Raw genomic sequence first — 17,097 nt, forward strand, 5'->3', positions numbered from 1 at the left:
ACATTCCCTGCTAGCCTTCCTGACTCTTAACCCATTATGCTACTGCTAACACCATTTTTCCACACTGCAAATCAGATTGTGTTACTTCCTTTACAATGATTCCTCTTTACTTCTTGCAAAATCCAAATTACTTAGTATGGTGTGGCCATCCTTCCATGATATAGCCCTTGTCTACCTCTCCAGTTTTATTTTTCACCATGACCCCTCACCTACTCCAGTGTTAAACCCTTAAATTTATATACATTAACTACTTAAAGCTCCTGTAACATGACATGCTGTTTCCTGTCTCTGTAATCTGCTTGGAAATTTGGTCTTGGTGAACACCAGGATCACCTCTATAAGCTCTTCCAATGAACTTTTTTTAGGTTCTTCCAGCAGGCTCCAACCTAGAGCTGACCACCATACCATATGTATTGGATTTCCTCTTGCCCCACCCCATGTAGTTGATAATAATGCTTCCTGGGTGTGGTATGGCAATGGGAATAATCTGCTAAGGAAAGAGAAACTGATAATACAGGAGAAAGGGAATAATTTAAAGAGAAAAAGTCTTGGGGAAAAAAGAGAGTGGTTTGCAGAACTTGAGTGGAAACATTGGCCTTTGAGAGAGTTGGACCTCTCCCTTTCATTGTAATAGAGGAATATCCCACAGGATAGATACAGGTATATTTAGGTTGATATACTGAGCAGAAGAAGCAGCAGTTTCTATTTCATAGTTTCTTTTTCCTTCATGAAGCATAACATAGGATATTGCCTAAAAGTGAACAGAGAGAAGATACTATAGCAGAATTGCAGACAAAAGGGGTATAAAATATTATGTCTGGTTGAGTGGAAGTTTGAGGTAATAATAATCTAGCACCCAATGGGTTCTGAGGCAAGGTCATCAACTGAACATGGGTAGGTCCTGTTGGACATTTAAGAAAAGAGGTACAGCTTGACAAGGAAAGTATAATGTGATTGTTGGGCAGCAGTGATGATACGTTTGAGATCTGTAGTAATGAATTTACAGTGAAAGAGTCAGTGTGAGCAGCATGGTTGTGTATTTTCCTCCAGGGCCATGTAGCTGCTCAGGTAGGAACACAGGGAAGTTATATCTGGGTTTACCCATGATTGACTTTTTGCTGGGTGATATGGTGGAAACAGAGAACAACAAGAGAGTTGTAGATTTTTATGAAAGATTATCATGGGTAACTGTGATTCTGAGCTGTGCAAGGAGAGAGGGGAGGACATGAGCGAATTATTGAATGTGAAAAGTGGAAGAATCAGTAGGTTCAAGGTCCAGTGAAAGAGCATACATTCTGGAGCAGGAATACTAGAGGATCTGTGCTGACCAAACAGTGGAGCACTAGAAATGGATATTTTAAAAGAAAAGCAACTATGGCAATGACATTTTATGAATAGTCTTTTCTACATATTGTTTATGTCTGTAGCATGTTGAACAATTTTGATGAAGATCCCCTGCTAAGAACTAACCTATAAAACAGAAAATCCAGCCACAATTTGACTGGTAGGCATTTAGCGATGCCATTAGTAAGCCAATAAATGACTATTTTCATATTTGTTCAAAACTCAAGAGTCAGCCATGAATAATCCTGGATTTCATGATTTTTACCAAGGGAAACCACATGATCCAATACCTAAAAGCAACTGCAGTTTCCCCAAAAGATGCGACAAAAGAATAACTGATAGAAACAGAAGCTTTCCCCCTAGTTTCACATGCCATCGTTCTTTCTTTTAGACAGAGCAGGATTGGATGAGAGCCCATCAAAGAACAGCTTCCCATGCAGTTGGCATGATTCCCTAGTTGACACAGTAGAAGTGGCAATACAGAATTGGAGTATCACTTCTCATGTACCTTCAACTTAAGTCACCAATTTGTATTCCTGGTGCAGCATTTATGACATCAAATACTGATTACTGGTATCATGAATCTACCCTGCTCTGATTAACAATATAAACAAAATTAGTATTTCTTTGTTAAGGTATAAAATCCATTCAAAATGAGCAATTTATGACTTCCTAAAGTGATTCAAAGCCCCCAATAAGCAGCAATTTGGGCCTAGAAAAATGTGACTTCTTTATTTCCCAAAGAATCCAGAGAGTTCCTAAGAGAAGGAAATTGGAGTATTAAAAGCTGCATGCATTTCACAACATCATTGAGAAAGAAAAAGTCATTGAGTAAGGACCTGAGGTTAAGAATGTTAGTGGAAAGACGTGACCGTCTGCTTTGGCTTTTACTCTACTGTCTCTACAGTAACACGATTTAGTTACGAGTTGCAGCAGCTTGTTATGGATGTTTGGAGATGGAGTGTGTGAATCTGATGTTGTCAGAATGTTGGGTGTTCCAGGATTTTATTAATTATTTCTTATTAAGTGTTTTACCTGGTTTTCACTATTGAGGAGATGATGATATTGAAGCAATATTTTCAGAGTAGACTATCTAGCATCCCTTAGCTGTGGGAGTTAAAGTTTTTATACTTCCCAGTAATTCTTTTCTTTTTTTGAAATAGATATTTTGTTAGAATAACTCGGCATGACATTATACTAGTTACTGATCAACATTACAAAATGTAAGACAATGGTATATGATTAATATTAAGCTTGTATAGTAATGCATCTGTTGTCTAATAAATATAAACCAGGAACACAAATAAAACAAAGGACGATATGGACCCTTGTTTCCTGTGATGGTCGATTAGCATCAATGACCATCCTTCTGGCCCTGGGTTGTCTTCAGACTTGCGTGGTACTGACTGTCTCTGAATTTTCTCCTTTTGGCATGGGCCTCAGAGCTCACTTGGGTTTGGAAACAATTTGCCTAAAAAGCCATTGTAAATACTTGCAAGCCTGTTCTTCTTCCAGCAACAGAATCCTATCTAGAAAGCAAGCATTTGGTTGTTTTTTTTTTCTTTTTAAGTTTCCGTTCTTCAGATTCAATCATAAAATATATAAAAATTTCACAATATGGTAGGGCAACTGGTTTATGTATAGATCCCTTTCTTTCCTTGATTGGAAGGATGTTTCATGGCGAGCTTTACTAACTTTAACCTTCTACTCCACCCTCAATCTCCATGCAGTCAGTTTCACACCGGGTTAGGCACTATGATTTTATTTTTTTAAAGGGACTTTATACATGTTCCCAGAACATAGCATTTTAAAGGACATTTAAGCCAAACAAATGCAGTTTTACCATGTATATGAAGTAATTCTTCAGCTCCAGTCACAGATGACTTAAGGATGGTTAGCAGTGCCATCGTGCACGCTTGGCTTTGATTCGTATACACCTGTGAATTGTCTCTGTGGAGAAAATGTACAGAGGTAGCATTTCACTTTTATGTTTTCCATCAAACAGCTTCCTAGTGACAGAGGGAAAGGTATGAAAGTTGTTAGGGAAAACATTCTCTATTACCAGGAGGTTGTTTCTTCAGAAGTCGGAGGCTTGTGTGCTTTGTGAAAGGAATACTAAATTAAACCTGTACTAGAGAATTTCTTTCAGATAATCAGGCTTTACAAAGCCACCTTTGCCTCATCCAAACAAAATGCTCTACAGGTAGCTGCTTAGAAGTTATTTTATCATAGAATTAAAGGAACTTTGATTCTAAAATGTATGCTTCTGTATACTAATATGAAATATGCAGTGTCTGAAACATTCTCAACCAAAGAAAGAATGGCAAGTCCACACTTGGGACTGGTGTTGGGTGGTTTGTGGGATCCAGGAAATCTCACCTGCATCTCCATCAGAGCCTTGAATCCTACTACCACAAGTTGTTTGAATTAAGGCTTTGTATTTTCAATTTTTATTAATAGGAGCCAAACCCTAAGTGGGCAACATTTAAAATAATTATTAATCCAAGAAGCAGACTCTTAACTATAGAGAATGAACAGATGGTAACCATAAGGGAGGTGGTGGGGATGGATGGGTAAAATAGGTGATGGGATTAAAAGTACATTTATCACTGGTATCGAAGTGCTGGATCACACTGTGTTGTACACCCAAAACTAATAGAATACTGTATGTTAACACTACTGGAAATAAAGTTTAAAACTTTTTAAAAAATAATTACTAATGATGACCTCTTTAAGAAATATTTATCACTTTTCTTTATATACTAAGAGCTGCTTGTAAGAAAACAGAAAGAACACTAATTGTCCAACTTTGCTAGGGGATAGGTAAGATGGCAAACCTGGCTGTCTACACAGGCAGATCTCTAGGAACTCCAGGCAGTTGGAAGGAAATATGAGGGTACCAGGTGTCTTAAAAATGGGATATTAAAAACAAAGATGTCATAGGTAAGTTCAAGACCTATTCTACAGGTTTGCTTAGGTCCAATATGATGACAATATTGAAAAATTATGTTGACCTCAGGATCTTAGTCTTCCTTCCCTTGTTGAGTCTCGAGTAGATGCTTTGATTTGCAATATTGAAGTCTTATAGATGGATTCTGTCCTTTGTATCTCAGTAGATTGGCTCCGTCTTATTGCAGAATATTTCACTGTGCATCTCCTAAACAAACACCAAAGCCATTGAGAATGTTGAGAAAACACTTACAAACAAAGCTCCCTCTGGAAGTGTCTTCCCACAGCACAGGGACTTTCTCCCCTGCTATCACAAGGACACTGAAAGTCAGTGCATTTCAGCTTTGACTACAGCTCCTCATTTGCTTTATTTAAAGATCCCAATCTCAGTTCTTTATGGAGTGTTTAGGTTTCCTTGTAGGCCTCTTAGGAATCATAAGCTTCTCTACTCCTTAACCATATACTACATCGCCGTAATTGAAGCTCTTTTGTTGCTGTAATTTCTTCCTAATGTTACAGTTTCAGTCAAGTATTCTTTCCCTCTGGAGGCATTAATGATTGCCACTTTGAAAATACCCTTACTGGGTACATATTTTTTTTACCTCCGGTGCCAAATCATGCCATTCTTTCCTGTTCTTCCTCAAGGTGAAAGGGCTTTCCCCATTTTTTCTTCACTGTTTAGCATACGCCATGCCCTTTTTAACCACTGTGATGGAATTTAGAGTATCTTTGCCAGCCAGTTACAAAGTCATTCTGCATAGTTTCCTGGAGTTCACCAGTTTATAGGACATATCTCAGGATAGAGGATTTCAATTTTAATTTGCTATCAGCTATGAAGTTATTGGTCACTAGAGCTTATGACAGTCTACCCTTGCTAAGGATTTTCCTATGCTTTATGGCATGGCATTAAAATAAATGGTTATTTTCCAATGACAAGGCCTGCACTGAGATATAAAATTGAAAAGGAGGATCCTTCTTCAAATGCAACAGGGTGTACTGGAAAACATCCTCTTGTTTGAAGTAAAGTGAGTTTTTCTTTATTTAGTCCTGGTAACTAGTTCAGATAATACACAGTTAAATGGATGCTTATTATAATCAAACTTCCTAATCTTCTTTTCATTTACATATACACATGCGTACACACACATACACACATGCAAAATCTATCTTCCATTAAAGAGGAAAGACTACTTAATTATTGTTTTACCAAAACTTACAGACACCAGGAAATATTTGGAGTAATAAAAGCAGTCACCCTTCAGCCAGGATTTACCGAGAGCCCTGTTCTAGGACCTGGAGAAAAAGCATTAAACAAGACAAATTTGCAACTCTCACAGAGCCCGAGTTCCAGAAACTTAATCCAGACTTCTCTTCCCATTTAAATTTACTCTATTTTATCTCATCTGATTATTTACTAAAGGACCTTATATTCTTCATCCAAAAGGAACAAGTTCTCCATGATGAGAATACCAATTTGTCTTCTAGTGCTTGGAATTATGCGATTTATCCTAAAGTCATCTGTTTCTGAGAGTAGTACAAGTCTATTTCATTATATAAAAATGAAATACACTGAAATTTATTATTATTTTACTGAACATAAATCAGGAAATAGATTCAATATACATTACCTAAGGACTGACATTTCAAGCCCCTTAGCCATGTGTTTCAGTAAATGTGTTTCCATGTTCATTTACTGCTACATTTTGAATCATTGCCTCTGCCCATATGACTGTTGATGTCTCTCCCTTCAGCCTGGATGAACCCATTTCATTCCAAGAGTGAGAGCTTCTGCAAAATAATGGAAAGCCTTGGCCTGAGCTACACAAAACACATGCTTATTATCATATTGTATAGAACTCAAAAGAAGAGTTGATACAGAATTCACTATAGTTTTCTTTTGTTTGAACTCTGTTGCTTTATTAAAATACAAATAAAATCACAGTGACTCCCAACATTGCTATGAACATTTTTCTACCTACTTTGACAGCCTCAAGTATCTTATTGACTTCTGCATATTTTATACTTTATGGTCTAATTTTTAAGCTTTAGGTTTATGATTCAATACAAAAGAATTGCACTTTCAACCGTAAAATGAAAATTTGAAACACTGGCTTGAATATAGAGCAATACATAATGAAGGTAAATTTGGGTGATTTTGGTAACATAAGCTTAATTTCAAATGTTGGGCAGTAATTATGAAACCCTCCCAGGGTGACCCAGAGAGTATTAGTGAGCTCTCCGTTCTGCTGTGGGATTTCTTTCTGAGATAAATGTCGTTCTGTGTGTGTTTTTCTCTCAGGAGGTCGAGCTGTGTCGTGTTAGCAGTCAAGAGAAGCTGGGCCTGACAGTCTGTTACCGAACGGATGATGAAGAAGACATGGGCATTTATGTCAGCGAGGTAAGAAATGCCTATGAGGGAAGGGAGGGGGAGGAGACAGCGAGGAATGGAGTCAAATGACTCAGGATGAGAAAATCCTTGGGAGGCTTGAATGTGAAGAATTGGCCATGTTCCAGGACTTGTCAGTTTCAATTAGGAAAGTAAATTATGTTGCCCAAGTAATGTAATTATTATCAGCTTGTTTAATGTGGATGCTTTCACCACAGACTCCCAGTAAGGAAAAGTGTAAAAGTGGGCAGGAACATTGCCTAAATTTGAATAAATTCCCCCGTGTATACAGAAAGTCCAGCAAAATTTCTGACAAGCAAGCATTTCGTCCCTCCATTCCTTTTTATCAGTGCTGTTAACAAGAGCATTGACTAATTGTTTTAAATCTAATATTACAAATATCACATGATTTACTCTGCTGGAAGTATTGATACATTTGAATATGCAAGGAATGTATCCATGAGTTTGTTTTATTCAAAAAATCACTGTCAGAAGAAAGTGAGGTACCTAAGTGTAAAACACTCTTATCTGTAATCACTGTCAGAAATCACTGTAATCACTGTAATCACTGTCAGAAAGTGAGGTACCTAAGTGTAAAACACTCTTAGTGCTAATTGCTTTGAAAACAATGTGAAACAAAATTCACTATTATAGGTGATTTTTTAAGACTCCCAAAGGAATCATTTTGTGAAAAATAGTAGGTATAATTTAATTATATGTATATATGACTGAAATTATATATGTATATACATATGCAAATACATATGTACGGAGATGTATGTGTATTGTCTAATTCCGCCATGTATGTATGTGTGTATGCACACACATATCTGTGTGAAACTCTGTATGTATGTATATATGTATATATGTGAAAAAGAAGTTAGACAAGCTAGATATTAATTAATGTCCCATGCTGTTCCAAGTATTCTTGGCCATTAACATCATTACCTGACTCACTGAGCTTCAGCTTCCTTAACTAGAAACTTGATACAATATTGCTTATCTTATTGCTTTTACGAAGGTGTTTAGAATATGGAAAAAGTAATGTAATTAATGCACTTAAGAAAACTACCCAGCTCTATAAATGTAACTGTTACTCTTTATCACTCTACGGAAGAATTTACTGACTGGCTCTTGCAATGGAAAAATCTCCAGAGAATGTTTGACTGTATACACCTCTTCTTTTAAATGAACAGCTATGTTAATCCCTCCAATTATGGTGAGGAAGTAGAAGGAAATACCTGCAGAATTGTCTTTTGTAATAGACACAAAGCTATAAATGTCAAAGTTTGGCATTAGCTTGATTACAGTTCTGTAGGCAAAGTTTTAAATTGTGAACAGCTTCTCAATAGGATGCAATTGATTAATCATACCTCCCTTCCTTCTAGTAAGTCTCTATTTACCATTTAAATATGCCAGCTTTGTAGATGAACTTTCTAGGCACAAAAAAGAAGCCACAGGAACTGAGCGTTTTACTTGGAAAGAATATTTTCCTTATATTTCTTAGATGTGATTATAGTGTCTTTGTTCTTTTTTTTTTATTATTAGTGTCTTTGTTCTTGATTGATCACTTAAAATTCACTTGTTAGGTGTCACCGCCTAATAAGAAAATAATACCTAACATCTGGATAGGATGGATCAACTTCATGCTACACTTGAAATAACTTTGCTTAAAATAAAAGCTTTGATGGAATAAGCTCAAATAAATGGCTTAGAGGCATCATTCAAAATGTGATAGATGGAATTACCCCTAGTGAACTCTAAGTCATCACTCGAGTCTGGCCTATTAAAATGTTGGTAAACTCCTAATAAAGTGTTAAATACCTATTTATTCTAAAATAACGTATAGTTAATAGACCACCATGTAATGTAAAGTAGAGCCTAGTAATACTCTACTTGGATAAGATTTTTTATTTTTTGAGCAACATCGGTTATAAACCTCTTTATAAAGTAATCTGCTCATGAGACAGAAATTTGCTTAATAAATATGAACGTACAGCATAGTCATCAGCTTTTCTAAAACAGCTAAACCAGTGTTTAAAGATCACTCTAGTAGAAAGCAAATTTCCTGGGTCTAGAGAATCATAGAATTAAGATCTACTGAAGATCATGTCAGCTGAGGACCATGTCTGACAGTTTGGATACAGAAATGAGTGAATGGATATTAAAAAAAAAAAAAGAGGAAGAAGAAGAAGGAGAAGGAGAAAAGAGAAAGGTAAAAAGGGAGGGAGAGAGAAAAAAAGGCCTTCAAATTAACTTCTGCTCTAGTTCTCTTTAATTTTATTATTATTAATTTTTAAACAGTCCACTTATATTTTTAGAATCAGTGATTTTTGAGAGAAAAATTTGGCATGCATTCTATAACATACTAGAGAATTTTGAACTAGGTTATATTTTTAAGTTCCTGGGGGGAATATTGCATATCCAATTGAAGATGTGTGCTTTCTCCATTACAGGTAGATCCAAATAGCATTGCTGCCAAAGATGGCCGAATTCGAGAAGGGGATCGGATTTTACAAGTATGTGGAATGGTCGTTTCCTTTAGTTTCCTACCATTTGTTCAATAGTTTTAATTTTATTTAGTTGTTTATAAGATCTTAGAGAAAAGAATTTGTCTTTTCTAGACAGTAACATCCTCAAAACAAAAAGCAATCATTTAAAAAAATAAGTGTAAGTAAAAAAATAAATTTAAAAAAGTGTAAATAAGAATGGTACTATTCATTAAGAATTATTGGCTAATAATTAGTGATTAAGGCATCATCTCTGGACTTGGATAACTCAGCTTCAGCTTCCAGTTCCACCACTTACTCTGGCACATTATTTAACCTCTTATAGTAAGCCTGTTTCCTCATCTTAAAAAAACAGTAATAAAACTATTGTTGTAAAGGTTAAATGTGATTATGCCTGTGGTAGGCTTAGCACACTACACGGTAAGTAACAAACATTAACTTCTAGTATTACTAGAAGCGGTTACTGCTGCCTTTTCCAGAATAAATTAGGTAAGCATGGATTCCTACATTCCATTACCATCTGAAAGTCTAGAAGTCTGAAGAAATCTTATTTATTTACAGGTGAGTTGCTGGGGACAGGTGGAGGAAAATGCTTTCTTTTCCACATGGAAATATGAAAAGGCAGACCCTGACTACATTGCACGTTAGTAAGCAAAATGATGAGCAGAATATAAGGGGGGTGTGGAGCTGGAAGAATTTCAGGCCAGATTAGGAATGACCTTGAATGCCAAAGTTCCTGTCCTAAACCCACATCAACCCCCTCTATCCCCTCCAAGTCTTTTCCCATACAGAATCCTGCAGACAGACACATAGCTCCCCAGCTTCTGTATCTAGATTAATCCAAAATAAGATCAGAGGCCCTCAGGATTGAGTGTCACTGCAGATCACAACTACAAAGCAGGGAAGGTGACTCAGAAGACGAATTAAGGAAATTATCAACTATTAAAACACTTTGCAGAACTTTTAGCCTTTGTGACAGACCTACGGTTCCCATTTCTCCTTACTTGATGTGAAAGCGTGATGAATGTTGCTTTGTGTTCAGCATCAGTGGATTCAATACTGTCTAGAACCGGGACTTTGAAAATTGTTAGATGCTACCTCAGCATTTGGGCACTCCCTGTGACAACAGGAAGACAGCTGCGTACACAGATGATGATGTGGTGTGACATCGTCATGATGAAGGTGTGCCCACACTGCCTGGGGTACATACCACAACCTTATCCTGCCCCACTTTCTGTTACTCTTCCTTTCTTCAATGTACCACTCTTGATTCACACTACTTCTTCATACCCTTTCTCTTCTCAAGCGAGATGCTACAGAACTCCTTTTTCATCAAGGACCCTCTAAGACTCCGATTAGGAAAGAATAAAAGTATGAATTAGTGGTCACTCATGGCCCTACTAATTTTTAGAAAACTTCAGGAATGTATAACTTCTATTCCTATAGCTCCTTAAGTGGTGACCTGTAGTAAAACACTTTCCCAATATGCCATTGGCTCTATCAAGGAAAAGGAAAGTGAGCCAGGAAACCAGAGTGTAGTCTTGTTTGCTACCATATTTTCAATATTTTTCTCAATTACACATGAATAAATGAATGAATGAAATAAAGGTATTCAGTGGAGAGAATGAGAGATGAATAAAATCTGTAGTAAAGGGATCCCTGGGTAGCGCAGCGGTTTGGCGCCTGCCTTTGGCCCAGGGCGCGATCCTGGAGACCCGGGATCGAATCCCACATTGGGCTCCCGGTGCATGGATCCTGCTTCTCCCTCTGCCTGTGTCTCTGCCTCTCTCCCTCTCTCTCTGTGACTATCATAAACAAATAAATTTAAAAAAATCTGTAGTAAAGATTTACTGATAAAGCCTCGTTAAAAAATAAGGGTACCATTTTTGTGTATCATCCAGATAATGAAAGCTTCAAGTATATTTTATTATTATTATTATTTTGATTTGGAAACAGTTATAAATGTGTTCACTTTGTTAACATCTACAGTTGAATATACTCAATTGAAAAGACTGTAACCTTCTTTTGATGCTCAAGGTCATGTTGTGCCAGCAATCATTACACAATCCTATAATACAATAAAATACTCAATGGTTAAAAAAGGTCTGGAAGATTTTGCGTTCCCAATATGAAATCACTGTAGTTGGCCATATTTTCTGATGTGTTGGGTCTATTTTTTGTCATTTTCTCTTGCTGATTCCAGCTGCTACTTCTTTCTCTCACCATCTACTCTCCACATTTGACACCTTCTACTGCAACCGCACTGGCTCCCTTCCTAATTTCCAGCTAACCACTTTCCCATAAGCTAGATACACAAATATCTAGCTGGTTATTAAAATTACATCTATTAATTCTATGAGTAGAGGTAGATAGAAATAAAGTATATGTATTTTCATATATGCATACGGTATGTTTTGACACTTCCTTATTCTCGGCTATATTGGAGGCAGATAAAGTTTTCAGATAAAATATTTGCAGGATAATAAGGCATTCCTTAATGGAGTTGGTTCATTGAAGAAACAAGAGCAGGATTGACAAAATGCCGTTGTCCGTCTGATTACTTTATATTCAATGACAAATATGTCACACTTAATGAACAAATACATGTCACATTAAAAAGCCTAGAATTCAAATCTATTTGCACACACAGGAAACAAAGAGTCTTAAGGGTGATGGTGAAATTATATTAAATAAAACTGTGACAAAATTGTAGCCCTAGACAAATAGCTCCCATATGGCTGATGAGGAGATTATGGGATACCCTGTAATGAACAATTAATGACTCCTGTCTCAGGGAGATGAGAGGGGGAGAAAGAGAGGATTTACTTCTTATCCTTAGAGTTTCCTGGCTGGCTTTTATTTAAATGAATCTCTTTAGAGCAATTGTGGTTTTAATTTCCTGTTCATGATGACCTAAGTAGAGTACTTCCATGGTCTTGTCCTCATTGTGTAGCTAAAATTTTCTAAAAGTAGTACATCGAGGCTCTGTTAACGAAATCCCCCAGTGATACCACCCACACACCAATACTCACATGAGATTGGCCCAAGGTAGAGACTGTAGAAGAAAAACCATAACCAATTCATGAGAACATATTCTAACTCTTGTGTGTTTTTTCTCTTCAAGAGCTCAACAGTTCTATGTGCTGTGCCATTTGCTACAAGCTTGTGGTATCAGATGTGTCCTCAGGAATTAATATGGGGAAGTTCTCTCACAAAATTACAAAGCTGAATGAAGAAAGGTATTTCTGAGCCTCACGGAGGAAGAATTAAAGACCACATACATGATCAGAGGGCTAAATTCTTACTTCCTCCTTGGGATTAGTAAGCATATAGTCTTCCATGTCAGCAGCCTAATCTCATGTTGGCCAAAAAAGTCAGTCATGTTCCTAAGGATTACTCCCTGACAAAACCCTGCAAAAACGCAAGCAGTAGGACAGTAAGACCCCTAATGAGCTTTCTCTCTCTTTCTCTGCCCTACACATAAACTTGTCCCCAACATTTGTTCCCATACTTTTATTTTCCTCCCTTTGGATAACTGTTTTCCTCCCATTTCTTTCTACCTCTGTATCTCTGTACATTATTCACCTTCCCTCCACACTAAAATATGAGCACACTTAAAATAGATTGTGCCTCTTTTGCCTTGGATTCCTGGGTTTTCAAATACATTGCATAGGTGGTTAGATGCCAAGAATTTTAGTTACCCACCCATCTCTGGCACATTAACATAAGAAATCTAAAAAGTGGCACATTCAAGCCAAAAAAAAAAAAGCTATATTAAACCATTTCTAGGCTTTTAGGGTCTGCACACATGTGTGCACACACACATATATACATACTCATATGCACATGGAGGAGATTGGGCCGAAAATGAAATTTGGCTGATTTATCTTTGTAATGATACAAATCTTTTCTATGCCAAGGCAACCTCTGCTTCGAAATCAAAATTTACATAGGGTCACACTCAGAAAATGAGACAAGACATATTCTCCAGCATAGTGTTCCCTCATTTACAACAAAGTTACATGTTGCCTTTCTCCTGGTTCTTTTTCCCCTCTCTCTTCTTAAAGCAAAAGTCTTCCTTACACCGTAGTGATGCACTCTCTCATTTGTCTCCTCCCTGTGATTGTGGATCCTTCACCTTCTGCCTGCCTGGTATTTTCAGGCACAGCAATCCCACAAGCAATCCTGTAGCTATGAGCCATCCTTCAGGAACAAGAGCAAATGAAGGTTGAAAGCGCTATCTGATTCTATTCCTCAAGCCTCTTCATTCTTTGCTGAAACCCACAGCTGCATTTCTTGTCCCAATATCACTTTGGGTATCAAACAAATATCCTGAGTTCAATAGGATCCACCAACCAGTTGGCTAAAATGGTCTTTCTTTGAAAAAGAACCAATAGATTACATTTCACCACCAGATTTCTATGGTGAATTCATCTCATTCCACATAGGATTCTGAATGGAAGTGTGTTTCTCCAACATAGGCTCTATCCTTCCAGGGCAAGGACATAATGCCAGGACTGGAGACCGTAGCTCTGGTCATGTGGAGTTCCCAGAGGAGAGAGACAAATACCAACTGTAATGGCACTGCAGATCAAACACACCGCATTGTTTCTTGATGGTTCTCTAAGAGTTAAAAATACATATAAGATAGATGTCATTTCAAGTGGAACCATGTTTACTACCATGTTTACTACTATGGATTTAATTGTTGTGCATGAATTTTAATAAATTTGCCTTATTTAAAAGAACCGAATCTTTACTGAGGATTAAAATAGAATAAATTTAGATATTTAGATTAGAATAGAATAAATAATGATAGCAGTAGTAGCAGTAATAATAATAATAATGCTAACAACAACAAAAATATCAAGAGTACTATGTGCCAGGCAGCCCGTGTGGCTCAGCAGTTCAGCGCTACCTTCAGCCCAAGGTGTGATCCTGGGGACCCTGGATCAAGTCCCATGTCGGGTTCCCTGCATGGAGCCTGCTTTTCCCTCTGCCTGTGTCTCTGCCTCTCTCTCTCTCTCTCTCTCTCTCTCTCTCTCTCTGTGTGTGTGTGTGTTTCTCATGAATAAATAAATAAAAATCTTTAAAAAAAAGAGTACTATGTGCCAATCTAGAGCACTTCCTGGATATCGGGCACTTGTTTAAACCCTAGACATATACTGGGGTGCCTGGGTGTCTCAATTGGTTAAGCGTCTGCCTTTGGCTCAGGTCATGGTCCCAGGGTCCTGGGATTGAGGCTGCATCAGGCTTCCTGCTCAGTGCTCTCTTGATCACTCTCTCTCTCAAATGAATAAATAAAATCTAAAAACAAACAAACCCTAGACATGTAATAACTAATTTAACCCTTACAACAATACTCTGAGAAAGGTACTATTATCTGCACTTTAATATAGGAAACCTAATAGTAACATTAAATAAAAATGAATGAAGAGTATTTATGTTAATGGTAAGTGAAATTTAAATGAAGAATTTAGATGTATATACTTGAGTGAAAAAAAGCAGTGAGCATTAGGTTTCACACAGAAAAGGTGAAGAGAAGCTGTCGGAGAGCATCCAACTTAATCTCCCTAGGATCCAACGCACCAATAGTGGAGGGAGGATGAACAATTAGATCCGTAATGAATGGACAAATCGATGCATCGCAGATATACTATTAAGAATTACTATGAGGGATCCCTGAATGGCGCAGCGGTTGGGCGCCTGCCTTTGGCTCAGGACGCGATCCTGGAGACCCGGGATCGAATCCCACGTCAGGCTCCCGGTGCATGGAGCCTGCTTCTCCCTCTGCCTGTGTCTCTGCCTCTCTCTCTCTCTCTATGTATGACTATCATAAATTAAAAAAAAAAAAAGAATTACTATGAAATGGACATAAACCCCTAAAGCTCAAAGAAAGTAAACATTTTCAAGTCATTATTTTCAAACTACACTTCGTTGGGGATGGGGGAGGTGTAGTGGAATCCACCACTGCCAATTTATCTTTATTTGAGAAAAAGCCTTGGATTCGGTACAGAAATAGCTTTTCAGATGTATATTTATGAAAAACCACAAAATACCCTTCCCAATTATTAGTTCCTGTTTTGGAATAATAGCTTCTGTTTTCTAATTTGATGAATTTTATTGTGAGTTGCCAAAAAAGGAAATGCGCTTGAAGCTTGTAAAAGCTGAATAGACATAGACAGGTGAAAAACAAAGGTGATATTCATTTGATCAGAGTAAGAAAATACAATATATGGTTGTATGATTCCCCCCCCCTTGACTATTATGTGTTGTCTGCTTTCTTTGTGTTCCATATGTATGATAAGAATCTAGGAATCAGGATTATTTATTGTGGCCCAAGGTTGAGATTCCTGGACTTGTTTCAATAATTATATCTTCTTGTTTCAATAATTGTATCTTCCCCCATATGTCAACTAGAATCCCAAATATCTGAAAAAAGAAAATCTCAGTAGTCTACTTTACGCAGACTACATTGAAAAATTGGTCAGTACAGCCACATTTTCTATTTAATCTGTTGAAATAATTGATACTTATTTTAGATATAATTACTTGATTTCTCCAATTGAAATTTCTCTCTGCATATTTTGAATATGTGCTATGATCAAAACTCTCATTGTCTCCATGGAATTGAGCAATCAATAAAAATAAAATAAATATAAAATATCCAAAGAAAGAAGTTCAGTAAACTCAGAGCTAAATACATTTGAACATGAAAATGTAGCTTAAAATACAAACTTCAGAAACTTCATTTGCTCTGCCTGTAGAATTTAGAAAAAGGGAAAAAGGTACATTTTGAATTCCATCGGAGTCTTTTAATCAAAAGTTTATTCGAGCGTGGGTTTTTTGCAAAAAGCCAGTCTTACTCTATGCTATTTTTTTTAATTCAGTACAGTTAAGAGATGAGCCTTAAGATATTTCATTAGTTTTGTTGTTTGAAGAAATGGATAAATCTTAGAAAGAACTGGAGTATTGATAAGGAGGTTACTGATGAACCGTCCTTTGTTTGATTAGTTAAGCACTGAAAGCTATCCTCAGAGTGATTGGGACAACTGAGTCAGACCCACACAAATATGAGATGATTAAATGAAAATGCAATCAGCGGTGGCCTGGGAGCATTGCCTGGTGAGAGATAATACTGTAGCTCTCTAATTGGCTCGTAGCAGGCATGCAGGATGACGGATTTCAGTTGTGGGATTGCCAGGTCCGCTTCCCCCAGCACTATTATCTCAGAGTGACACTTCCATTACTCTGAGCGGAGAAAGATGAACGTCACCTGTCAGGGGCTGGTTAATTGTGTTGCTAGATGTATGTTGCCAGGGCGCAGGTTGGACATTTATGAACATAACTGCTTCCTCTGATGCCCGCCATCCTTCAGGGATCGATATGGCTCTTACAGTAAGCGCGTAATTGAGTGAAGGCACTTACCACTGAGGGGCTGAAGATGAGCCCATTGTGTGAGCTTCATTGTCCATACATTCACCATAAATGAGCTGATATTTGCCATTTATTGTGTGCAGCATTGTGGAAATGGAAACTAATGTGCCACTTTCATTTGTTTTCTAGATAAATGGGGAAGATGTCCAGAATCGAGAAGAAGCAGTGGCATTGCTGTCTAGCGATGAGTGCAAGAGAATCGTGCTGCTCGTTGCAAGGCCAGAGATTCAGGTCAGAGCAGAGATCAAAAATCTTGAGACTGAACTTTCTGTCCATTATTTGCTATCCTCTATCAAATCAGTACCATGGGTAATTGTACAGCCAAGTATGCAAAACATAATTAAGTGTCATCTTTCCTAACTTACCAGCCATATCAACCTTATCTTTTTCGAAAAAGAAGGAAAAAAAGCACACAGGATGGAACCATTATTCTCTCCTTCCACTTGCCAGTATTCGAGTGAATTAATAAAT

At 37.3% G+C, this 17,097-nt stretch overlaps 1 protein-coding gene across 1 annotated transcript in view; it reads left to right on the plus strand.

Annotated features, from left to right (window-relative positions):
- The window catches only part of PDZRN4 (PDZ domain containing ring finger 4), a 355,507-nt gene that overhangs the window by 328,167 nt on the left and 10,243 nt on the right, over positions 1-17,097 (plus strand). The window contains exons 6-8 of the mRNA XM_055318726.1: positions 6,593-6,691; positions 9,136-9,198; positions 16,756-16,857. Coding sequence (XP_055174701.1) covers positions 6,593-6,691; positions 9,136-9,198; positions 16,756-16,857 — 264 coding nt within the window. The remainder of the gene's footprint in view (positions 1-6,592; positions 6,692-9,135; positions 9,199-16,755; positions 16,858-17,097) is intronic.

The sequence above is a fragment of the Nyctereutes procyonoides genome, unplaced genomic scaffold (assembly GCF_905146905.1).
Source record: "Nyctereutes procyonoides isolate TBG_1078 unplaced genomic scaffold, NYPRO_anot_genome, whole genome shotgun sequence".
Lineage (NCBI taxonomy): Eukaryota > Metazoa > Chordata > Mammalia > Carnivora > Canidae > Nyctereutes > Nyctereutes procyonoides.